Source organism: Pelophylax lessonae (genome assembly GCF_965119305.1).
Source record: "Pelophylax lessonae genome assembly, chromosome: 6".
Classification (NCBI taxonomy): domain Eukaryota; kingdom Metazoa; phylum Chordata; class Amphibia; order Anura; family Ranidae; genus Pelophylax; species Pelophylax lessonae.
In genome coordinates, this window is record NC_138773.1 from 314,786,055 (window position 1) to 314,812,392 (window position 26,338).

The following is a 26,338-nucleotide window of genomic DNA, read 5'->3' on the forward strand; positions in this document are numbered from 1 at the left end:
CAGCGACGGGTTGGGGGGGGGATGGTATGGTATGGTGTGAGGGCTGGTGTGGTCTGGGTGGGGGGGTGTATGGTGTGGTCCGGGGGGGTGTATAGTGTGGTCCATCTTCCGCACCCCGGCCCATGGAGCACCAGCCGCCACTGCATATTGGACTTTTTCATAAGCCCCTGCCCTCAAGGAGCTTACAATCTGAGGTCCCTAACTCATATGATGTCACAATCAGGGGTCAGGCTTGGAGACCAGTAGCTATAGCAGTAGAGAGGCTCCCACCGACCAGCTGGATAAGCCCAGAAGCAGATAACTCTGGTGGATAACGTAGGATCATCCATGGTGCCGGGTCTAAGCTAATCTTTTTCAACTAGGGTGCCCAGGCTGGTTTGAGGTTTCTTCAGGGCTGCCTTGGCAAAATGCCCAAAAAATTGCCCCAAAAATTGTATGCAAGCCAGCAGGTGGATCGAGTCTGCCTTTTAGTTACACAAAGCCACAGGTTTTCATTATGCACCATTACGACCTTCTAACGCCAGTATCCTGACAACTAATGACATCATCAGTTTATAAGGAATATGTCAGTGGTCTGCATATCATCCTTATTTAGTTCTCCCCTGCCCCTCTCTGCTGGCGTCACATTACTTGAGTGATGGAGAAAAATTGAGGAAGAATAGAAACATTGGAATACTAGTCAGTAACAGTGTGCAAAAGTATATTTGCTTTGGAAGAAAAAAATCACCCCTAATGGTGGGCATCCTACCTGAGGATGTTGCTTCATTATGTAAACCTATTTGAACAGCTTTTTACATTTTAGAATGGGGTGCCTTCTGGCTGTCCATAATTTTAGAGGGTGCCTTGACTGAAAGAAGGTTGAGAAACCCTGGTCTAAGCTGTAACCAGTGTTCAGCAGAGCTCCTGATGGTGCAGTTTAGGAATGGGCTGGATGTTCGCGTGGAACATAAGTTCCACTCGAACATCGGGTGTTCGTGTATTCGCTGAACACACGAACATCCGGGGCACTCAGTGGCAAGTTTGCATGCCAATGAGCTCCCCATAATGCATAATTGCAGTGCATTAAGTGCTTGAGTGCTTAAGAACGCCCCCTGATGTCACTACGCCTTGTGCGGTCCACAAGTGAAGCGTGCGTTCCACAGTGGCCTCGGATGGAAGGACCTCCCTGTTTAGGCTCTCCATTCCCACCATCCCTCCTGCTGCTGGATGGCTGAAGGAGACGGAGCCACAGGGACAGGAATGGAACCCCAGTGATGCCCTGAAATGCCCGCTATACGCTATTATCCTGTAAGTGTTATGTTTTTGTGTGCAAATAAACATGATCAGTGCTGCACTTAGAGGAGCTTTCTCTCTTATCCAATCAGTTGGAGTTGCTTCTACTCTCCAGAAGAGCTGCCTCGGTGTCAGTATAGCACCCCCCACATGTCCTTGGAGGATATCACCTTTCTGCCTGTAGCACCCTCCTAGGTAAGTGCTAGTGAGAGAGTATAGTTTTGGCTCTGTCTGCCTATCATAGGAGCAGCAGGCAAATTCTATATTGCTTTCTGCCTACCAGAGAGCAGGATCTATGAGTGAGGTCTGCTCAGTGTGCTCAGTGTGTGATTCATTGAGTCTAGAGAGTATTTCACACTGGTTCAATAGGGAGGCATGTTGGGCAGTGAGAGGAAACCTGACCAATGGCTTTGATACAGTACCAGTGATTGGCAGAGACTGGCTGTCTCATGCATTATGGGATACTGTATAAAAGCCAGGAGCACATGTGCTGCAGGGTCTTTGGCTGGTGAGCAGAGTCCCGGAGGAAGGGTGGCGGCTGCCTCCTCCTCTGTAGCAGTGGCACGTAGTCACAGGCACTCGGCCTGGGGACCAGAGGAAAGGAACTGAACCCAGAAGTCCAGGAAAACTGACTGGAGGGGTAGAGACACTGGAAACCCTCGAAAAACAGTATCGTGAGTATAGTTGATCGTGTCTAGGGGCCTGACCTGAGGGGGGCCACCCCAGTGTAGGATAGTCAGAGGATGGGAGTCAGTCTGTTGAGTGAAAGGGGATACTAGGAGTGTATCCTGAAGATAATCTACCCAAGCAAGTCAACTTGACCCAAATTCATGTAGTGGCCTCATCCATTGTGAATAGTTTGATCTGGAGTATCCCACTCTTCCCTTCTCCCATCCCTATTTAAAATAAAACACCAAAAACAACTACATACCCCTGGACTGATCATTGACCGAGCCAAGAAGTAAAGTGTTAATCTGTGAATGTGTAAAAAAATATACAAAGTATATTCCACGCACCAAGGGAATATTGTAAAAAGGTGCGTATGCAAATAACCTGCGTGCCTTCAGATAAATAAATGGTGTAGGAAAAAGGTAGACTGAAAAAAATGAATGGTCTTATGGAAAAGACCAAATACAGCGCTTGCTAATTAAATCACTAATGGATAGCAATATCCATGACAACCTCTGTGGTATGTATAAATAATCAATCAATAAATAGTGATATATATAAAAATTAAAATATCAAGTAAACAAATATAAATAATAATGGTAAATCATCAAAACTCCCAATAAATAATTAAATAAGTGCCATAATGTGCATAAGTGACTTGGTGGATGACATATAAAATATACAAATATATAAATATAAATATAAAAAATGGTAGAAACGAATATACTCAAAGGTATAATAATAATATGAATAGTCCAGAATAAACAGTGACTGTAGTGCTCAAATATTAGTAAAGTCCTCTGAATGTGAGTCTTCAGATTAAATTCAAAGGTGCAGGTGCTCAGACGTGATTAGCCATATCAACGATTCCTTGCCTTATGTGAGTGAATAGATTGGATCACTTACCGAATCTAGTGGGTCCTATATGCCATATGGCATTAGGATCATTCAAGCTTAATAGCCCCCTGGGCTGAATAGGGTTCCCCTTTATGGTCCTATGGGCTGGTGATGGCTTCTTTAGGCTCCAGGGTAAACGATCAAGTGTGGTAGGAAAAGGAGAAAAGAGGCTCCAAATAGTGTAGTATTTTTAGATTAAAATAGTTTATTACCCATATATCGGGTTCAAATGGAGGAAGAAACAGATCACTGGTGGTCAGCGGTGCAGGCTGCGCGTCCTCTTCGCAGAGTGGCGAGCTAGCTTCCGGCTTGTGTTCGACCCACGTGACGTAATGACGCTTTGCTGTCCAAACTGACGCGTTTCGTCACTTCCGGTGACGTCCTCAGAGTTTTGATCTGTGAATGCCAGTTTTGCTAATGGTAACCCAGGGGGACCCGAGGGTGTGTTATCCAGCAGTCCTCAAGGGGACAGTGCTAGATACTATTGAGAATTGATCTCTCTAACAGAAGCGCCCCATGTGCCATGTACCTAAAAAAGAAAAGACACACCCAGACTGTTCCATTTGAGCCAGTGGAAGAGTGAAGAAGATGCTGTGTTTTTACTGGGGAAAATGGAGTCAGTTCACCCGCGGCTCTTTAGAGGGTGTGCTACATGTCCATATTTGTTGATGGGAAGAACACACTGTCCAGGCTCCCTGACTGACTGACTCACCCCCAAGGAGCAGAAAAAAAAGGTGCCCTTTGAGCCCACCCATTACCGGATAACAATGGACAAAGGCTGACTTCAATAATCGACAGTTCTGACATTGGTTTCCAGAAGCTGCTCTCCAGCCTCGGTCTCAGCCCAACACAATGTAACTGTTTTAATCCCTCCCCGACCGCCAGCCGCAGTTATACTGCAGCAGGGCGGCCCTCCTGCGCGAACGGGCGTAGGTATACTTCGGTCGCCTTGAGCTAGGGGGCTCGTCAGCAGGGACTCCAATGCATGGGGCAGGCGGCTCCGATTGCCGCCTGACACCCGCGATCGTTCCCCGCTGAGAGAGAAGAACGGTCAGCTGTTGTAAACACAGCCGACCGTTCTTCTCCCTGGAATGATCACAGAGCTCCTGTGATCCTTCTATATAGGAACACATGTCTCTGTGATCATTTCACAAGCCCAACCCCCATACAGTTAGAAACACGCCCCTAGTTACACATTTAACCCCTTGATCAATTACTGTGTTAACCCCTTCCCTGCCAATGGCATTATTACAGTAACAGTGCACATTTTTTAGCACTGATTACTGTAGTAATGTCACTGTTCCCCCCAAAAGTGTCAAAAATGTCAGTTAGGAGTCCGATCTGTCCGCCGCAATGCCGTAGTTCCGCAAAAAAATCGCAGATCGCCGCCATTACTAGTAAAAAAGAAAAAAAAACAATAAAAATGACATAAATCTTTCCCGTAGTTAGTAGACGCAATAACTTTTGCGCAAAACAATCAAAATACGCTTATTGCGATTTTTTTTTTTTATACCAAAAATATGTAGAAGAAAACAAATTGGCCTAAAATGTTAAAAAATTTTGATTTCTAAATTTTCTTTTGGGGGAATGTTATATAGCAGAATGTGAAAAATATTGTTTTTTTTTGGGTTTTTTTTCAGAATTGTCGCTTTTTTTGTTTATAGTGCAAAAAATAAAAATCGCACAGGTGATCAAATACCATCAAATGAAAGCTCTATTCGTGCGGGAAAAAAAAGGACATCAAATTTATTTGGGTACAGTGCCGCATGACTGCGCAATTGTCAAAGTAACGCAGTGCCGAATCGCAAATTATGGCCTGGTCATTAAGGGGCAAATCCTTCCGGTTCAGAAGTGGTTAAAAAGGTGGTAACTTCTGCTGAGCACTGAAAATCTAAGCAGCACACTGCAAACATAAGCAAGAAAAGATTCCCTGCCTGGAGCAGGTGGGTTACAGAAAGGATAAGAGCCAAAAGGAAAATACTGCAACATCAGGCACAGCGTAGGATGGCATGCAGACAATTCGAGATGATGGAATTGGTTTACAAATTAATATAACGTGATGTGAGGGCACCATGTGGGTCAGTGAAATGGTAATGTGAACCCATTTGCTAGGAATAGTGTCAGCAGGAACCTACAAACCCCCCCCACCCACACAATCACCATCACCACCACCACTACCTTCACCATCAACACCAAAAAGTCCTGGTTGACCTTTAATCACTTGGTGGAATCCACTGAAGATTCCATTTTTAGCGCTTATGTAGACATGCCTTGATATCAAACACAGCGTACTCAATTAACCACTTGCCAACCACCCTATAGCAGACTTACTGCTACAGGGCGACCGCGCTGCGCAGGATCACATATATAGTATTTACGTGATTCTGCCCTCCCGGTATTGGGCACAAGTGTGCGCCACTGGTGGCTCGCTCCCGTTGTGATATTACACAGTGGGAGATGATCAGCGCAGACCCGATGTTCACCGACACTCGCTGATTGTTCTGTACACAGGCAGAATGGCGATCTGTCAGTTGGGAAGGCATGGATCCTGTGTTCCTGCAAAGCATGGCGGCTCATCCCAGCCAGGGATCCTGGCCTTTCTGGGGCTGGAGTGGACACCAAAGAGGTGTCACTCCTCTGGCAAGTGTCACCCAGGTGCTGTCCGCACCCCCCGCACCCCCATGGTGATGCCACTGCAACTGTCTTCTACTGGCAGCTAGATATCTGCAAAGTGCCACCACCTCCATAGGAAGTGCTCCTCTGGCATCCTGTAATTCATAAGTGTGCATTATAACACTAAAAAAAAAAAAGAGCAAATATAGTGAAACACTCCCCAAATATCAATTTCCAGCCAATATCACAATCAATGTGTAATGGTTATATACTGTACTGTATACAGTATAACGTACCAAGTGTATTGTAATAAAAAAAATGCATGATTGATAAAACATAAATAATGCATGTGCACATCCAACACTTCTAATAGTGCAAATAAGTGTTCAAACAGGTAGCACGTGTGTAAAAATAATAATAAATGTTATAATTATATATAAAAAAATGTTATAATTATATTTGTGGAAAAATCCAGAAAAAAAAAGGTTAAACGAATTATAAGTTCACAGCAAATAGTGCTCAATTTGTACTGTTATCCTTTACTCCATGAGGGCTCAACATGTGGCTCTCCAGCTGTTGCAGGACTACAAGTCCCATGAGACATTGCAATGCTGACAGTTACAAGTATGACTGCCAAAGGCAGAGGCATGATGGGACCTGTAGTTCAAAAACAGCTGGAGGGCCACAGGTTGAGCTCCCATGCTACTCCATCCAATGTGTGATAAAACCGAGCACAGTGCACAAGTCGATGTGCCCTCACCTTCTGCGCTGGACCCCACTATAAACACAAGAGGTCAAACAGCGCTTTAAATCTCTCCCTCTTGCCCAGTTCGGATCCTTCTCCATAGGGTTAGACAGTTTTTCTCATTTAAAAACTCTTAGGTGCCAGGGACATGCTGGCTGTGTGGCTAGTGAAGCTCTGAGGCCCACACGAATGTGCATGCATATGTGGGGCATATACGGGCCTGCGAGTGCTTGTACCAGTGCTTTTTTTCAGCGGGAATGTGGGGGACTGACTGTATGTAATAGCAAATGGTGATGGGGTGTGCTGCAGGGTCTATTGATAATAACTGCTGGGGGATATATTCTAACTGGAAGGGATATATTTTTGCAGGGGGGTCTGTTGTTGCTGCTGTGGGATATATTGTTGCTGGGGGTGGGTCTTATGTTGCTGGGGGGTCAGTTGTTGCTGGGAGAGATCTACTGTTGAGGGAGGGACCTATTGATGCTGGCTGTAGGGGGGTATGTTGTTGTTGCTGCTGGGAGTCTATTGTTGTTGAGGGGGAAATTTTGTTGCGGGTGGTCCATTGTTGTTAGAGGGATCTATTGTTGCTGGCTGCAGGGGATTTATTTTACTGCTTTTCTTGTTATCATTCCCAAATTCCATACACATTACTTAACACCACAAAACGATACTTGGTTCTGTATTGTCTTAAAGGGCAGTATTGGGAGGTGGGTGAGGGATGGAACCAAGGAAAGGTGCTTGGAGGTGGGTAGGGGGCGGAGAAAAGAGGTACCTCTAAAAGAGGGAGTTCCTGCACCTATTGTCTGAGAAAAAAAGCCCTTGCTTGTACTATTGTACTATAGTATGCACACTGACACATATGGGAGGGCCTTTGCGGACAGTGGCGCGCGCATTGGCTAATTCTGGCACCAAGTGGCCTATATAAGTGAAGCAGCTGCAGTAGTGAATCTTTGTCTGATCTGCAGCTATTCCCGAGTTCCTGTATCTGCTTCTGTGTTGGATTCCTGTGATTGACCCAACTTGCCCTGACCTTGCTTGAACACTGTATATATTCAAGAAAAAGCAAAACCTCCTGCGCTCAAGTGCTGTCTGATGGAGTAGAAAGTACAGCCCGGAGCAAAAGAACAAAAGAAATAGGCGGAGGGATAGCATGACTTGGCCATCAGTGGGAATTGTCTCTGAAAGGGTTAACATGTTAGGCAGTCTGGGGTTTGTCCTTCTATTGGTCAGGACAGCTAAGGGAGGGGCTGTTAAAGGGGGGAAGTGAGCTCACTGTAGTCTTTCCCGCGATTGGTCAGGGCAGCTAAGGGAGGGGCTGTAGAAGGGGGGAAGTGAGCTCACTGTAGTCTTTCCCGGGCTTCAGTTCCAGCGTGGGTGAAGAAGCATTAGAAGCATTCGGATCGTCTGCTGCCGTCGGGTATTGTGGCCCCCCCCCTCCCCCCCGCTATTGCCCCGCACTGCCTGACTATCTCCCCGTGCCTCCTCCACCTCCTTACTGCTTTTAAGCCCCATGTCAGACGCTCGGTCCCTCGTGGAGCAGCTGCGGTCCATGGCTGGGTCCATGGGACAGGACTGGCTGCAGCAGCAGGTCTCCGGACTGCTTGCCCCGGCCGCAGCGAATGCAGGGGGGAGACGTGCTCGGAGGACTCGTCCCCCGGAGCGCTTCAGCCCCCCCCCCCTCCCTCCCTCTTGGGAGCCCCTCAGAGGACCATCCAGGCACGTCGGAACAGCGCTCTCCAGCTGTCTCTGGCACTGGGAGGAATCCCCGTCATCGGCGGAGCTCTGCAGGTGGGGGCCGCAGCCACACTCTCTCCCCCCCCCCCCCACCTGTGCGTCGTGGGCATCCAGAACATGCGGCTGCCTCCCCTGTGGATGCTCCGGCAGAGGGGGCAGCCCGGCGTGGGATGGTCAGTGCGGCGGGCTCCGGTCAGTCCGGTAGAGCGGCCGGAGGCCCCTCCCGCCCCATGGCCTCTTCATCATCTTGTCGGGATCTCGGTCAGGGCAGATCCCCTCCCCCCAGCACCAGCAGGAAGAGGAAATCGTGGGGGTCTGCCGTGCGGTCGGGGGACTGCAGTCGTCTGAGCCGGGATGGTCGTCCGAGTCCGGGAGCGGTCGGTGCGGCCGTGCCAGACCTTTCTACCGCAGATGCCCTGCATGAATCATCCAGGTCCGAAGGCGAGCTGTCCAGCGCGGAGGAAGAGGCGGCGCCACGTCCGGCGGCAGCGATGGAGTCCGGTGACGCGGCTGTGGGGTCCGTTCCTAGTCAGCCCGGTGAGTACAATTTTGCTTCCTTGTTTTCTTCACAGAGTGTGCAGTCTTCTGGGGGGGTGAGTGGGGGGGTGGGGGCCCCCAGGGCGGGTCTAGTGGCGCCTTCTCCCGCTGTGAGCGGGTTCTCCTCGCCCCGGACAGGGGGCATGACGTCTGCCGTGCCTGCTTCCGTCGCAGCGTTTCAGGAGCTGGTGGCAGGTTTGCGGGTTTTGGTACAACGTTTGGACGCGGCTGCTCCTCCCGCAGCGTCGCCGGTGTCGGCTTGGGTGGCTGCTTCGCCTGTGGTTGGCGTGGCGGTAAATCAGGGGCAGGCTGCCCCCCCTGCTGTGGTTCCGTCTGGTGCGGCTCTGGCGGGGGGCGCGGTGGGTGAGCGGCCCGCGGCCGAGGCGTCTAAGGACGCTGGCAAGGGCGCGGATTCTGTGCGTTTGGCGGACTCCGCCAAATGCGAGGTTTATGTTTGTTTTGAGGGTCCTTTGGGCGCCCATCTCAAACCGGAGGTGCGGGAAAAGATTTTGAAAGGGGACTATGTGGAGATTTTTACCCTTTTGCCCTTAGAGAAGTTCAATCTGGACCGGATTAAGCCTGAGGAGTCCAAGAAGGAGGATGAGGAAAAGCGCCGGTATCGCCTTATTCCGCGGACGTTTAGCAATTGGCTACAAGCGTTTGCCATTTTTGCTAGCGTGATTGGAGAGAAGCACCCCGAGAATTGTTCACCTTTATTCTGCTATCTTAATGCCATCGGCGAGGCCCACAGGGTGTATGGGGGTGTAGCCTGGTTGCGGTATGATGAGCAGTTCCGTCAGCGGAAGGCGGTGCGGCCGTCGTTGCGTTGGGATCATAAGGACATCGGTCTATGGATGAACCTTATGACCTCGGCGCGGGCCTCCTCTTCGTTTTTTCCAGGGGGGGCCGGGAGTCCGACCACCCCAGGACAGCCGGCCACAAAACGACGGGGTTGCTGTTGGCAGTTCAACGAGGGTACCTGTAAATTTGGCGCCAGCTGCCGTTACAAGCACGAATGCTCCCACTGTGGCGGATCCCACCCCTTGTCCCGGTGCTTTAAGGCAGGCAAGTCCCGTTCCGGCGACGCTTCGGGAAAAAGGGTGGACTCCGGTGAGGGTGGACAGGATGGCCCCCTTCCTAAATAGGTACCCGGATCGACAGGCCGCTCGCTTGTTGGAGGCGGGTTTCTCGGGTGGTTTTGTCATTCCTTGCTCCCTGGCTCGGATTCCTCCCCTGGCTGACAATTTGCAGTCGGCTCAGTTGCACTCCGCGGTGGTTTCGGAGAAACTCGCCAAGGAAGTGGCGTTGGGGCGTATGAGCGGCCCCTTTTCTGTCCCTCCTTTGCCTGATTTGGTGGTCTCCCCATTGGGGGTGGTCCCTAAGAAGGAGCCTAATAAATTTCGGCTGATACACCACCTTTCTTTTCCGAAGGGTGGGTCGGTCAATGATGCCATTGCCCCAGAGTCATGCGCGGTTTCATATACCTCTTTCGATGCTGCAGTCTTCTGGGTCCGGCACTACGGCAGGGGTTCTCTGATGGCAAAGACTGATATTGAGTCAGCTTTTCGGCTATTGCCGGTTCATCCGTGCAGTTTTCATCTTTTGGGTTGTAGATGGTCTGGGGGTTTCTATGTGGATCGCTGTCTACCTATGGGGTGTTCCATTTCCTGCGCCTTGTTCGAGACCTTCAGTTCCTTTGTGGAATGGGTGGTCCGGGATGTGGCGGGGGTGAATTCGGTCATCCATTACTTGGACGACTTCCTGTGCGTTGGCCCACCTTCTTCTAAGCTCTGTGGTGCACTGCTGGCTACGGTTCAGCACATAGCAGAGCTTTTCGGTATTCCACTGGCGGCGGATAAGACGGAGGGCCCTCTCGCCGTCATAAAATTCTTGGGGATCATTATAGATTCCCAGGCCATGGAATGTCGCCTGCCGGAGGACAAGCTGTCGGCTCTCAAGGATGAGGTGCGGGTGGTTGCCGGTAAGCGTAAGGTACAGCTTCGCGAATTGCAATCGCTCCTGGGCAAGCTGAATTTCGCTTGCCGCATTATGCCGATGGGCCGGGTTTTTTGTCGCCGGCTCTCTTCTGCCACGGCTGGGATACAGTCCCCCGGGCACTTTATTCGTTTGACGGGGGAGCACGCAGCTGACCTGAGGGTGTGGCAGGTTTTCCTGGACACGTTCAATGGGCGGTCGTTGTGGATGGACGGGCCGGTCAGCAACAGTGATATTGATCTTTTCACCGACGCGGCCGGGTCGGCCGGGTATGGTGCATACTTCGGGGGGCGTTGGAGTGCGGAACGATGGCCGGAAGACTGGCGGGGGGCAGGTTTTTTGCGCAATCTGGTCCTCCTGGAATTGTTTCCGGTTCTAGTGGCCATTGAGTTGTGGGGGGGGTTGTTTCGTGACAAGAAAGTCCGTCTCCACTGCGATAATTTGGGGGTTGTCCAAGTCATCAATACTCTGTCTGGGTCTTCTCCGCCGGTGGTGCGGCTCCTGCGTCATCTGGTATTGCGTTGTCTGCAATTGAATGTCTTTCTGTATGCTGTGCATCTCCCGGGGGTGAAAAACACTTTGGCTGATGCGTTGTCTCGTTTTCAGTTGGACAGGTTCCGGGAGTTGGCACCGGGAGCGGAGCGACACGGCACCCCTTGTCCACGACGGCTTTGGAAGATTGCATTGGCATCGCCTCCGGGTTGATTCGCGGCTCCTTGAGTGGGTCCACGTGGTCTGCCTACACCAAGGTTTGGCGGGAGTGGGGGGCCATGTTACTTGAGGCAGGGGTGGATATGCTCGGGACAGAGGTCAGGAATCTTTTGATCTATTTTATCTGCTTGAATTTCACGGCGGGGGTGTCGGTTTCTGCGGTCAATCGTAAACTATCGGCTATTGCTTTTCTGTGTAAGTTGAGGGGTGTTGCGGACTTTACCAAAGATTTTTTGGTTCGGCAGGCGCTGAGGGGTTATCGGCGGGGTGCCCCAAAGCTTGACGGGCGCCGGCCGATCACGTTTGAGCTCCTGCAGATGTTGTTCGCCCAGGTGGGCGGGGTGTGTTTCTCCAGTTTTGAAGTCCTTTTGTTCCGGGTCGCCTTTGCACTGGCCTTTTACGGGGCTCTTAGGGTGAGCGAGCTCGTCAGCTCCTCTAGGGCGGCACAAGGGGGATTACAGATGGCGGATGTTCACAGCGATGGTTCTTCCGTGGCTTTGATTATCCGCCGTTCAAAGACGGACCAAGTCGGCAGAGGCGCATCCGTGCGTCTTGGCCACATACGGGGCTCGCCCATTTGTCCGGTTTCGGCGTTTCTCGAATATCTTAGGGTTCGACCGGCTGGGTCCGGTTCTTTCCTGGTGCACGCGGACGGGTCGGCCCTGTCCACTTTTCAATTTGTTTCGGTGATGCGCCGTTGTCTTACGGCCGCAGGCTTGCAGGCACTGCAATATTCCCACTCATTCCGCATCGGGGCTGCTACAGAAGCTGCTAGGTGGGGTTTGGATGAGTCTGTTTTACGGCGTATTGGTAGGTGGGAGTCAAACAGATTCAAGCTTTATGTCCGCCCCCATTTGGTGTAACCGCGGTTCTTGCGGGGTTTCTTTTTTGCTTGTTATTTGCTTAATATGCTTGTTTTGCCCCCTTTTTTCCTTTCTCTGGCGCTGTTTCGTAGTGTTATCGTTGGTCTGTTTTCGTTTCAGGTGCGGTGGCCCTCGTGTGGATTTTGGGACACTCTTTTGTCTATTGGGGGGCCAGACGGGCGGATGTTCGGCTGCAAGGGCGACAGCTTGGTATCCCTCGGTCTGAGGCTACCGTCCGGTGGATCGGCGTTCCAGGCATGTTGTGGGGCAGGGTGCTTCCAGAGGTACACAGGGTATCCCGGTTGGACAGGGCCCCGGACGTTTTAGTCATCCGCGCCGGCGGCAACGATATGGGTGTTAGGTCTTGCCGCCACCTGATTCGGGACGTCAAGTTTGACATTCTCCGGCTACGCATGGAGTTCCCGGACACGGTGGTGGTATGGTCGGACATTGTGGGCCGCGCGTCTTGGTGTCAGGCCCGGTCCGTGGAAAAGTTGAACAAAGCCCGGGTGAAGGTCAATAAAGAGGTTTCCAGGTTCCTCGTGCGTAACGGGGGGTTCGTGGTCAGACACAGGGAGTTGGAGGTTGATACATGGCGGTATTTGCGCAGTGATGGGGTGCACCTCAATGCGGTGGGCATAGATCTTTGGGCCCTGGGTCTGCAGGAGGGGATACAGAGAGCGTTAGGTTTTTGGCGGGGCACAATGGTGTGAGGTATCCCACCTTGTGCTGTGGCGGTTGGGGGTCTTTGGAGGTGTGTCTGGTAAAACCTGCTGTACTCAGCAGCTGAGGGACCCATCTAAGGTATGGAGTCACCTGGGGAATGCCATGTTAATAGATGGGTTAACTGGTATTTTAAATTGGGAGGTATCTGCTGTGTGTTGAGGTCGTCCCCGAGCCGGTGCTGCGGCTGGGGACAGTTAAGAGTTACACAGATACACAAAATGGTACTTGGTATTTTGGGCCTCCAAAGATCGGCAACCTTATGTGATCTTTTATTTGAATATTTTGGTTCCAGTTTTAAGGAACGTGTTATATATATTTTGTTATTGGTTAATAAATGGCCACGTTGGCCAATTTTACTCCAATAAAGGTGTCCGTGTATTTATTGCAGGAAGTTCATTGAAAGGGTTTGGGATTTGAGATAAGGGTTATGGTAAGTGTCCAAATTTCATCTGGGGTGCCTTAGTCAAGAGGTGCACTGCAAACTCAGATGTAGAGAGAGCTGTTTGGTCTTGCTGCCCCCTTCAGGATCAAGGGTATCCAGAACCACTGGTAGAAAAGACAAAAAAGAAAAAGAGGGGCGCACCGACCTAGTGCATTACCATAAAACCATTTATTAAAATATTAAAAAGTGTGTACAAAGTACTCACAAAACTAGTGTGATACAACACACATCGAAAATAGCATATACAGTCTCCAAGGTAGCCAGGTCCCAATTGTGACGAATGGGCATGCAGATGGTCGCATGGGGCTGCTGTGGCTAGGCTGACGCGTCTCATTCTTCTCCCTTCCCTCTTCCCCTCCCCCTTCCCTTTTCTTCCCTTCCCCCCTCCCCTTTGCCCCGCCCTTGGGGTTGGGGCAGAACAGGAAGAGGTGGGGTCTACTCCCATTTAGTCTTCGACCGTTCGGCTTGTGATCTAGCGGCATTTCATCTGGCTCTGAGGAAGGGGGCTCGCCCCTGAAACGCGTCAGCCTAGCCACAGCAGCCCCATGCGACCATCTGCATGCCCATTCGTCACAATTGGGACCTGGCTACCTTGGAGACTGTATATGCTATTTTCGATGTGTGTTGTATCACACTAGTTTTGTGAGTACTTTGTACACACTTTTTAATATTTTAATAAATGGTTTTATGGTAATGCACTAGGTCGGTGCGCCCCTCTTTTTTGTCCTTGCTTGAACACTACCAGCCTTGACCTTGGCTTGTCTCTGGATTTTGCTCTGCCTCCCGCTCATCTGCCTGATTCTACTTTGTATATTGACCATTCTCTTTCGGTTGTCCATGCTTGTATCTGGCAGCCTGTTGCTGGCCTGGCTTGTCTGACCTTGCATCCAGTTATCCATCTGTCCTGCTCTGCATGCTACCTGGTCCCTGCTGGTCCTTCAACTGCTGAGTGCTGCCAGTCTTTCCACATCTGCTACCTGCCAGCTGCCTGTTAAGCACCTGCTGCCAGCTCAGTTCTGGGTCTGCTGCCATCTGCTGTTCCAACGATCTGACCTGTCTCTGGCGACGCACCTGCTACCCACTGTCACGGCTGACAGAACATCTTACAGGCACTTATACCTTGCCGCACTCTCGCAACATTAGTGGTCCTTGAGCCAGGGTTGTAAGAGAGGCCTTCCTCTACACACCAGGCTCTGCCACAAGGTACGTGACAATGGGACGGAAGCAGAAGACACCTCCATAGTGTATAAGCATAATATTTATTGGGAAAAAGAAACAATTGCACCCACAGATTATTTTTTTAACCACCTCCCACCGGCCATATACTAAAATGATCCCCTCTCATTCGGGGATGACGTCATATGATGTCGTCTCAGTCTCGCCGCTCTCCCAGGGACACTGTGCGACCCTGATCTCGGTAAAGAGCCAATGACGAGACTCTTTACCCATGTGATCGGCTGTGTCCACTCATAGCTGATCCAATGTAGTATGTATGAGTTGAGGAGAGCCAATCAGCGGCATTGCAACTCCCCTTGCAGGGGAGACCTGTAAAGGTAATCAGGGCACTGATCATTAGTACAGCCCCAGCAGTGCTCAGCAGTGATGCCAGTCACTGACCATCTGTAATGCCAATCTGTGTCCATCAGTGACACCAATCTGTGCCCATCAGTGACACCAATCTGTGCCCTCTATTTTTTTTTTTAATCCTGCAAGGCAATGCCATAATGTGCATCGCATACTAGGACATTATGTGAAACTTACCTTAAAACTAAGAACCCAAACAAGGCACTGTCACCACTGAAGGTGCTTCCATCTTCACCTGGTCTTCCATCTGGATTCGCGCAGGAGCCGCCGTTCATGGCACAGGATTTTGAAGTAACGTCCTTGGCTGCATTAAAAGTAAATATCTTCTAAACGGTGCAAATTTAGAAGGTATTTACTGGACCTATAGGTAAACCTTACTATAGGCTTACCTCTAGGTCAGGCATGTCCAACCTGTGGCCCGGGGGCCGCATGCGGCCCAGAACCACAGGCAATGCGGCCCACTGCCCCCTGACAATTTTTTTTTTTGCTAGGGAGGAAGGAAGTCGGCTCGGGGGCACGGCTACAGCGGCTCCCAACTAACTGTAGGCAGAGGCTACCTCGGAAGGGATCATCCTCTAGTTGTGTTAAATTAGTGCTGAGGGAGGGGGGGGGGGCACGGCAGCGTGGGCAGGGTGTGTCTGCGTTTTATTACTTATATACCTTAACTATAGTATATATTTTATATGCGGCCCAAGAAAATTTCCCTACACTCAATGTGGCCCAGAGAAGCCAAAAGGTTGGACACCCATGCTCTAGGTAAAAGTCAAGCATTGAAGTGTATTCCTAAGCAGAATACAAAGGGGGCAGATCAGTACCCATAGCTGCCCTATGTGGCAGTGGTGAGCAACTTTCTTGATATGGGGGATTGGGGGGCTTAAGTGTGGCCCTTGATATCATTAAAAAGCTGCACATAAAATTGAGTAAATATTCAGTGTCAGAGACAGCAGCCACACAGCAGGGTATAGTCAAAGACTATGGTCATGACACAAGAAACGGTCAGAGACTATAGGAGATGATCTGAGATTGGAGGTATGATACAAGAGATGTTCAGAGACTGCAGACATGATACAAGAGATGTTCAGAGACTGCAGACATGATACAAGAGATGATCAGAGACTGCAGACACGATACAAGAGATGATCAGAGACTGCAGACGTGATACAGAAGATGGTCTGAGATTGCAGGTATGATACAAGAGATGATCAGAGACTGCAGACATGATACAGGAGATGGTCAGAGACTGAGGACATGATACAAGAGATGATCAGAGACTGCAGACATGATACAGGAGATGGTCAGAGACTGAGGACATGATACAAGAGATGATCAGAGACTGCAGACATGATACAGGAGGTGGTCAGAGACTGCAGATAAATTATAAGAGATGGTCTGAGACTGCAGATATGATACAGGAGATGGTCTGAGATTGCAGGTATGATACAAGAGATGATCAGAGACTGCAGACATGATACAAGAGATGTTCAGAGACTGCAGACAAATTATAAGAGATGGTCTGAGACTGCAGATATGATACAGGAGATGGTCTGAGACTGAAGGTATGATACAAGAGATGATCAGAGACTGCAGACATGATACTGGAGATGGTCTGAGACTGCAGACAAATTATAAGAGATGGTCTAAGACTGCAGATATGATACAGGAGATGGTCTGAGACTGAAGGTATGATACAAGAGATGATCAGAGACTGCAGACATGATACAAGAGATGATCAGAGACTGCAGACATGATACAAGAGATGGTCTGAGATTGCAGGTATGATACAAGAGACGATCAGAGACTGCAGACATGATACAAGAGATGGTCAGAGACTGCAGACAAATTATAAGAGATGGTCTGAGACTGCAGATATGATACAGGAGATGGTCTGAGATTGCAGATATGATACAGGAAATGGTCTGAGATTGCAGGCATGTTACAAGAGATTATCGGAAACTGCAGACATGATACAGGAGATGGTCTGAGATTGCAGGTATGATACAAGAAATGATCAGAGACTGCAGACATGATACTGGAGATGGTCTGAGATTGCAGGTATGATACAAGAGACGATCAGAGACTGCAGACATGATACAAGAGATGGTCAGAGACTGCAGACATATTATAAGAGATGGTCTGAGACTGCAGATATGATACAGGAGATGGTCTGATATTTCATTACCGGTGACACCTCCAACACATTTGAGTTGTGACCCCAGGTGTGAGAACTGAGACAAGGACCATTCCGGCATCTTTGGTTTGTTTTGTTTTATTGTATTTGGGGATGGGAGAAGGGAATGAGTGGAATACTCCTCTGGCTCAACTAGGTACACTTTGGGACACTTGAAGAAAAATGCCTGTTGGCGCTGCCTTGACGCCAGCTGAATGCCGACCAGCGCTTACTGACGCCTAAAGATACCATAGTACAGTCCACAGTACTCACGACCTTTGTAGGCTTTCCTGGGACTGGACCCCTCTGTCTCTCCGCTGGTTCTCGGCACACCGGATCCCCTCTGCAGCTCAGCTTCACACTCTCTGGATTCCCAGGCCGCCACCCGGGACACCCGCTTCCTCTGACAGGAGGTGAGACAGCCGTACTCCCCCTCCTGAGACTCTGCTTCCCGACAAAAACCCTGTATCATGCGTCCCCCTCAAACTTATACCCACTCCCAGAATCCTCTGTGGCAGAATCTGCCTTCTGGGGTAGATGCAAGCCTGACTGAGCCACTGATTGGGTTTCCTCCACTGCCCTATGAGAATCCTCTCACAGAACCAGTTGGGAGGCTCCCCTCTCAGTAACCTCACCTGGGAGACATGACAGTCCAGCTGAAATCATGACCCTGCTGTTAAGCAGCCAAGGCCCACTATACTTTACCTAGCACCTACCTGTAGGGTCCTACACAGGTATGATACAACAGATGGTTAGAGACTGCAGACATGATACAGGAGATGGTCTGAGTCTGCTGGTATGATACAAAAGCTGGTCAGAGACTGCAGACATGATACATGAGATGGTCTGAGATTGCAGGTATGATACAACAGATGGTCAGAGACTGCAGACATGATAAAGGAGATGGTCTGAGATTGCAGGTATGATACAAGAGATGATCAGGGACTGTAGCCACACTACAAGAGACTGCCAGAGATTGTAAAGGTGCTATAGGAGTTGGAAACTGGGGACATGCTTCATGAGACAGTCATAGACTGGAGATATATTACATGAGGAGGCTGATAGGAATAGCTACTACTATAAAAGGACAATAAGGACACATAGAATAGTGCTTGCAAGGGTTCTGAGGACCACAAAAAAAGTTATTGCATGTGGCCCCTGGGCTGCAGGTTGGGCACCAGAGCTATAGGGTGTACAGGGCAGCACCTACAGAATAAAGCTAGGTTGGTGGTATCTGTCTTACATTGTCCTTTATTCTCAATGAGCCATCCTGAGTAAGGTCACCCATTCAATTTTAGACCACGCCCTCAATATCAGTGGCTCTGGAGAGATTTCTGGTTGTAAATATTTTTTTTCCAGGTGTTTTGTCTGACAGTGGAGAACCACTCTCTGACCTTCAAAGTTTATTCTTAAATATATGCAATTTTGCATGAAAACTTTGAATGGTTTATTTCTGGACTTCAATTCGCCTTGCCTATATCAGATTCTTTAATGATACTTTCTCTTGAAGCTCTTTCCCAGTTAATTTAATCTATTTAATACATTAAACATTAAGAAACAAATACATTTCAGGAGGTCCACTCCTGCAGTGCAGTTCCTCATTAGAAATAAAAATCAGCATTCGTGAAAGACATGAAGGATTACCGTGAGCAGATGAAGTCTCCGGAACAATCACGGCTCAAGAAGTTCCGTCAGTCAAGCTCGTCAAACAAACTCCCGAATTCGGCTTTGACGTGTGCCGGCTCGCCAAGCCGAACATTTTGAAAATGTTAACATCCAGAAGGAATTGTCAAATATACGTAATGTGATTGCAAGCCAATTATCTGATAGATGGCGGTGATTAGCAGGAAATGGAGATTGTTTTGTAGATGTCAGTTTGAAGATAATTCCATTAGATTAAAAGCAGCAGGAAGCCAAGAACAGATATATTACCAACAAGAGAGGAGAAAGCTGTCAACAATTACCAGATCTTGTAGGTCTACTCTTAAAGCCCAACTCCAGGCTGGGCACTCTCCCCCCCAAAGTTGCCCATCCCCATTTTGGAATACCAACCTGGCACCTGTTTAACTGTTTACACACCTTTCTCCTGGCATTTTTTAGCCTGGTCACATGATGTTATGGTTCATCTCTATCTTTTAGTCTGGTCACATGATGTTATGGTTCATCTCTATCTTCCTTCAGTGGGGAGAGGGGCATGAATGCTGGTAAGAGTGGTGCTCTGTCATGGTGTGGTACACCTCTCTGTAGCATTGTTGTGTGAGCACAAGGTGGCTTGATGACATACCCCAAGGGGCAGATCCTTGACTCCCTGGGCTCACAAGAAAGAAGATGAGTGGTGCTGGACCTCAGAATGGTAAGGCCAACCATACACAGTTAGGGGTTGATTTACTAAAGGCAAATACACTGTTCACTTTGCAAGGGAATTTTCCCTATAGATAGTGAATGAGGTAGAGGTCTGCTTATAGGCAGGTCTATTTTCTCCACTGCAGGGAGAGAGAGGAAGTCAAGAGGGACCTAGTTCCTCTATGGTTTCCTGGGCCACAAGGGGGAAGGAATCCGATTAGATGCTGACAGGGCCGTCTTTAATTATGATGGGACCCTGGGCAAATATTTTCTTGGGCCCTCCCAAAACCCACTTATTACCTATTTGCAGCCAGTGCGGGCTCAAGGGGCAGCTGCTTTGGGCCCCACAACAATGACTGGACCCAGGGCAGCTGCCCCTTTTGCCCTGTGTTAAAGACGGCCCTGGATGCTGACAACACATGTTACCCTGGTCTATTTTGGGAAAGGGGGCTGCTGAAGGTGAAGAACACAGAAGCTAGCTATAGTGTCTAATGACCTGTGTTAGGGGTAAAAGTGACAGATTAGAGACCGGCAGGCCTAAATCTTAGGGGGGCGTCAGGACCAAGATCTTAACCAACAACCTCTGCTACGTCCGGCAGTACCTCTTCTTGCTGAGCCTCCTGGAATGCTGGACAGCAGCCTGTTCTATCCCTTTGAATAATCTTGCTTTGTGTCTTGTTTCTGGTGAACCTTAAACTTGTTACTACTCTTATGAACTTCCTGATTTAAGTCATACCTTAGTACTTCTTGTTTGCCAGATCATGCTGCTCTCTTCAGCCGATATCTTGCTCCTTTGCACAAGTGCAGCTGTCCTTATCTCCACTACCATTCATTATTGATCTTTGACTTGTTATTCAATGATTCTTCTACCCCCTTTTCGGTTCAGTTTAGCAAGGGGGCCCCCAGATCCCGGCCCCCGCCCTATGTGAATGGGTATCGGGTACATTGTACCCCTACCCATTCACCAAAAATGTGTACAAAAAAAAAATAAACACATAAGACAGTTTTTGACAAGTCCTTTATTTTAAAAAAATAAATAAAAAAATGTTGGTACTGTGCACAAGTTCTGATGTTTTGCCTGCCTCCAAAAACTCCCAAAAAATGCCAGCAAAAACACACCTGGGCATTTTTTTTTTGACGCTATTGTTTTTTTTTGGCATTTTTTGGGGTTCTTATGAGGCGGCAAAACATCTAAACTTGTGTATAGTGGTATATATACACACATAATTATATGTATATAGACACCTAGCCATATATAGGTGTGATAGTAGCAGAAATATATTACTGTAAATGATTTCATTAGCGCAAGCATATATTTCTGCTACTATCACACCTATATATGTCTAGGGGTATATATACAGACATATATGTGTATATATACCCCCTATACACATGTTCAGATGTCATGCCTGACATCAAACATGTCCTCAAAAAAGCACTGGCAGTGGCAGCCCCTGCAGCATAAAAAATGCTTGGCTGGTGAGAAGCCATATTCCAGTGCCGAAGCAATTCAGAGAAATGATTATTTCTCTATAGCGGTCACCCTGCTATGGAAGGGTTTTGTCACCCTGCCATAGCAGTCACTGCCAGTTAACCCTACACTACATTACGGTCACCCTGATATGGAAGGGTTTGGTCACCCTGCCATAGCAGTCAGTTAACCCTACACTACACTACGGTCCCCTTACACTTAACACTTTCCCTACAGAAACTAAATTTTTGAAGCTAACTTAAGTGTAAAGGAGCACTCTAACTACACTAGATATCCCTTTCTTCACACTAATAAATGCTAAATGACACTTTTAAAGTAAAATTAACAGAACTGCTTCCAATCTCTTCCATGTCCAGTATAACAATGCTAGGAATATGGCGGGGGCAATCTTATATACTGGGGGGCGTATTCACTAATGATTGGTCTAGGGACCCCCTAGTCACTCCAATCACATTCCTAGCATTCTCCTGCCCCCTCAATTGGCTTTTGCTAATGGTTCTGGTCCAATCATGGGGTTTTAAAGCCCATTTCCTGAAGCATTGCATTTTGGGCGGTTCTGGTTGCCGAATTCCGAACTTTTTGGGCAAAAAGTTCTAAATTCGGCCGAACCTCGAACACCCAATGTTCGGGCCGAACCGATGGTCGACCCGAACCGTTCGATCATCCCTAATTGCAATACAATATGGCCGCCTGGAGCTGTTCTGTACACAGAATGTATGATGACCACACCCCCAGAAACATCATTTCCTGCTTGTGTGATTGGCTCACCAATTTCCCCAGAAGTCTACCTAAAGGCTCGTACACACTATAAGAAAGCCAGGCAAACATTTTTGTCCAAAGAATATTCGTACGATTTTGGTATAGTGTGTACAGAACTTACTACAGACGATTCTGAATTTTTGTATGAAAATTCTCGAAGGGACAAACTCCAAAATTTTTCTTATATGGGAAAAAACAAACTATTTTCGTTTTATGTGTACCATTTTCGTACGGTTTTTGTACAAGAAAGATCAGAAAAGAAAGACTGCGCATGATCAGAAACAATAAACAACAAAAAAAAAAAAAGCCTTTGTCGTACAAGAATTTTCGTACAAATTTTCTTAAAAATTTTCGTTCATCGGTTCCGATTTCCTGTGAAACAATGAGGAAAATCGGACAATCGTTCGCCCGTTTTTCTTATAGTGTGTACCCCACTTAAGGTACAAGTCAGATTTCTGGCATCCCCTGCAACAAAAATGTAATTTTTGGTGAGATACTCCCAATAGGAACTCATCTAAAGGGATGCAGACCCAGCAGCTTTCCTCATTAGTGCTCTGCAGCTGCCACAGCTGATATATAGCAATAAAACCACTCCCATTAGACCCACTCAGCACAGAGGCACAGAGGAACAAACAATGATTTCTTCAGAATAACAAAAGGTAGGAATCTTCAACAAAGTTTGTTAAAATCCTTGCAATATAAAGAGATCACCCAGAGGGTAATGTTTTTTTCTCAACAAAAGTGGAGTTACGCTTTAAGAAGAGAAAGAGAATAAGTAGGTAATTTAGCAAAACTAAGTTTGATAAGAGGTTAAACATAGGAACATTTTATTTAAAAAAAATAACTTTTTTTTGTTACTTGTTAGGTTGCTTTAACTGACATCATTTTCAGAACCAAGTCCATTCCTTTGATCTGCAGATGAATGAACAGAATGATATAAAAGTAACAATATGTAACATTGTATCTTTGTATAATGGTGTTGTTTATAACAAATTCCCGTATGGCCTATAGCAAAATGACAGCTGGGCAGGACTTATATCAATTAGTGTGGATATCAAATGAGGTCCTCCTAGATCTCGCCTCGCTCACAGCCACAGGGCCGCGCTGTTTTGGGCTGTGTACAATGACTGATCAGTGAACCGGCTGACTGCCAGTACCATGTGATTGCTGTGACCAATCACAGCAGATCACATGACAATTGTAAATAATGGATGGCTTCCTTTCATGCATCCAGGCAGGACACATGGAGGACCATTAGTACTAAGGCTACTCCTAAGGTCATGAATGGATATCATGGCTTGGAATGGTCTATAACCTGAACTATTTGATACTCTGCCTCTATACCTTTTTGGACTACATTGAAGTATATTCCGGTACCGTATGGCATATTCTCCATCTCTATGAAGGTGGACCCTGAATATGGGCTTGGATGATTGCGTTTTAGGGCAATAAAACGGACTATAAAGTGAATTAGCCCGAAACCTCTACAGAGGTATACACCCTAGCAACTACCATTATGAGACGGTGGGTTTATATCAACCATCAGAGGAAATACTATAGATACTGTTCCACACTTGTAGCTTTTACCACAATTATACATCTTATCATAGGGACTTGGTCTTCCCGCCTGCCATTATTAGTTCTACATGTAGCAAGAAATATCGGTATTGCTCGGTCTCTCTGGCCCGATGCGAAACGCGTTGGCTCCTTGGGACCCTCAAACCGAATATCATCAAAGACTTCTCGCATCAACATCAGCTTGAAGAATGTATTGTTCCCTTATAGGGATATATTTCTGTGCTGCTGTTTTTAGTATACTGGTGAATATATGAGGGATTGTTTTCTTTTTGTGTATCCCTCATCTATGCACAAACCTTTTAAATGTACTAATAAATTGATTACATTTTAAGTGTTCGTTTTCTGGTCTTCCTTCTCCCAACTGGCCACAAAACCCCTACTTTTCTGTATTTGGTTTTTGCATATTTTCTGGGGCATGGGCCAACCTACACGGTTATTTGTCTCTGTGCACAATTGTGTTGCAAGCTGTGCTTGGTCACAGCAATCACATGGTACAGACAGGACCAATCACAGCAGCCCATCTGTACCATGAGATTAGCTGTGGCCAGTTACAGCTTATCAAAATAAACTAAATAATTCAGTTTCATTCAGTAAAAATAGTTGCTTTAACCAGGGAAAATTACTGGAATACATTTTTTATATAGATCAGCTAGATCAAGGTATGTATTACCCTGTTTATCATGTCAATAATTATTTGTAATAAAAAAACAAAATATATATATTTTTTTCTTGTTATACCTTATTATATTATTCATATATTTCTAGATTTCCATTGGTTCCCGGTCTGTCTTTTAATCCCTTATGCAGTGAATTTGGGACTTCGTTTTTTTTGTTTATGGGCTGCTACCTACGAGCCTTTGACACACAGCTGGATCTTTACCATCTACCATCTTTATGTAGAGCAAAATTTCATTTTTTCAGATCCTCATGAGGTGCCATGTTGAACTTCCAGTGACCAGTATGAGAGAGTGAGAGCGATAACACCAAATTTAATACACCTGCTCCCCATTCACACCTGAGACTTTGTAACACTAACGGGGGTCACATGACACTGGGGAGGGAAAATGGCTAATTGGGTCCAATTTGGACATTTTCACTTAGGGGTGTACTCACTTTTGTTGCCAGCGGTTTAGACATTAATGGCTGTGTGTTGAGTTATTTTGAGGGGACAGCAAATTTACACTGTTATACAAGCTGTACACTCACTACTTTACATTGTAGCAAAGTGTCATTTCTTCAGTGTTGTCACATGAAAAGATAGAATAAAATATTTACAAATATGTGAGGGGTGTACTCACTTTTGTGAGACACTGTGTGTGTGTGTATATATATATATATATATATATATATCTATATACAGTATATATATATATATATATATATATATATATATAATTAACTACCCAAATACTACGGCAGGCAGCCCCTCCTGCACAAACCGATGTAAAGTGCCTTGCGAAACTATTCGGCCCCCTTGAACTTTTCGACTTTTTGCCACATTTCAGGCTTCAAACATAACGATATCAAACTGTAATTTTTTGTGAAGAATCAACAACAAGTGGGACACAATCATGAAGTGGAACGAAATTTATTGGATATTTCAAACTTTGTTAACAAATAAAAAACTGAAAAATTTGGGCGTGCAAAATTATTCAGCCCCTTTACTTTCAGTGCAGCAAACTCTCTCCAGAAGTTCAGTGAGGATCTCTGAGCCCCCGTTCACACTGGGGCGACCTGTGAGGCGACTCACAGGTCGCCTCCCATAGGGAAGCTGCGGACCCGTTCTGATAGGAGCGACACAAGTCGCTCCGACTCAGAAAAAGGGTCCGGAGCTTCTTTGGGGCGACCAGGAGGCGACCGCCATAGACTTCAATGTTATGAAGTCCGTGGCGGCCGCTCCGAGGTCGCGGCGCGCTGCTCGCACCGCGACCTCGGAGGTCGCGGTGCGAAGTAGCGTCGCCCCAGTGTGAACGGGGGCTAAATGATCCGATGTTGACTTAAATGACTAATGATAATAAATAGAATCCACCTGTGTGTAATCAAGTCTCCGTATAAATGCACCTGCACTGTAATAGTCTCAGAGGTCCGTTTAAAGCGCAGAGAGCATCAGAAAGAACAAGGAACACACCAGGCAGGTCGGAGATACTGTTGTGGAGAAGTTTAAAGCCGGATTTGGATACAAAAAGATTTCCCAAGCTTTAAACATCCCAAGGAGCACTGTGCAAGCGATAATATTGAAATGGAAGGAGTATCAGACCACTGCAAATCTACGAAGACCTGGCCGTCCCTCTAAACTTTCAGCTCATACAAGGAGAAGACTGATCAGAGATGCAGCCAAGAGGCCCATGATCACTCTGGATGAACTGCAGAGATCTACAGCTGAGGTGGGAGACTCTGTCCATAGGACAACAATCAGTCGTATACTGCACAAATCTGGCCTTTATGGAAGAGTGGCAAGAAGAAAGCCATTTTTTAAAGATATCCATAAAAAGTGTTGTTTAAAGTTTGCCACAAGCCACCTGGGAGACACCAAACATGTGGAAGAAGGTGCTCTGGTCAGATGAAACCAAAATCTAACTTTTTGGCAACAATGCAAAACGTTATGTTGGCTTAAAAGCAACACAGCTCATCACCCTGAACACACCATCCCCACTGTCATACATGGTGGTGGCAGCATCATGGTTTGGGCCTGCTTTTCTTCAGCAGGGACAGGGAAGATGGTTAAAATTGATGGGAAGATGGATGGAGCCAAATACAGGACCATTCTGGAAGAAAACCTGATGGAGTCTGCAAAAGACCTGAGACTGGGACGGAGATTTGTCTTCCAACAAGACAATGATCCAAAACATAAAGCAAAATCTACAATGGAATGGTTCACAAATAAACATATCCAGTGTTAGAATGGCCAAGTCAAAGTCCAGACCTAAATCCAATCGAAAATCTGTGGAAAGAACTGAAAACTGCTGTTCACAAACGCTTTCCATCCAACCTCACTGAGCTCAAGCTGTTTTGCAAGGAGGAATTGGCAAAAATTTCAGTCTCTCGATGTGCAAAACTGATAGAGACATACACCAAGCGACTTACAGCTGTAATAGCAGCAAAAGGTGGCGCTACAAATTATTAACTTAAGGGGGCTGAATAATTCTGCACGCCCAATTTTTCTGTTTTTTATTTGTTAAAAAAGTTTGAAATATCCAATAAATTTCGTTCC

General features: G+C 47.3%; 1 protein-coding gene and 1 long non-coding RNA gene across 2 annotated transcripts in view; both read left to right on the top strand.

The window, feature by feature from the left end:
• Positions 1-26,338, top strand: part of LOC309558097 — a 540,747-nt gene that overhangs the window by 347,083 nt on the left and 167,326 nt on the right. The window lies entirely within an intron of this gene.
• On the top strand, positions 10,118-12,749 carry LOC309557739 (uncharacterized protein; the record flags this gene model as incomplete). The annotated part of the gene is made up of 2 exons (XM_082260510.1): positions 10,118-10,448; positions 12,157-12,749. The coding sequence occupies 2 exons, from the start codon at positions 10,118-10,120 to the stop codon at positions 12,747-12,749; spliced, it is 924 nt and encodes a 307-aa protein (XP_082116636.1).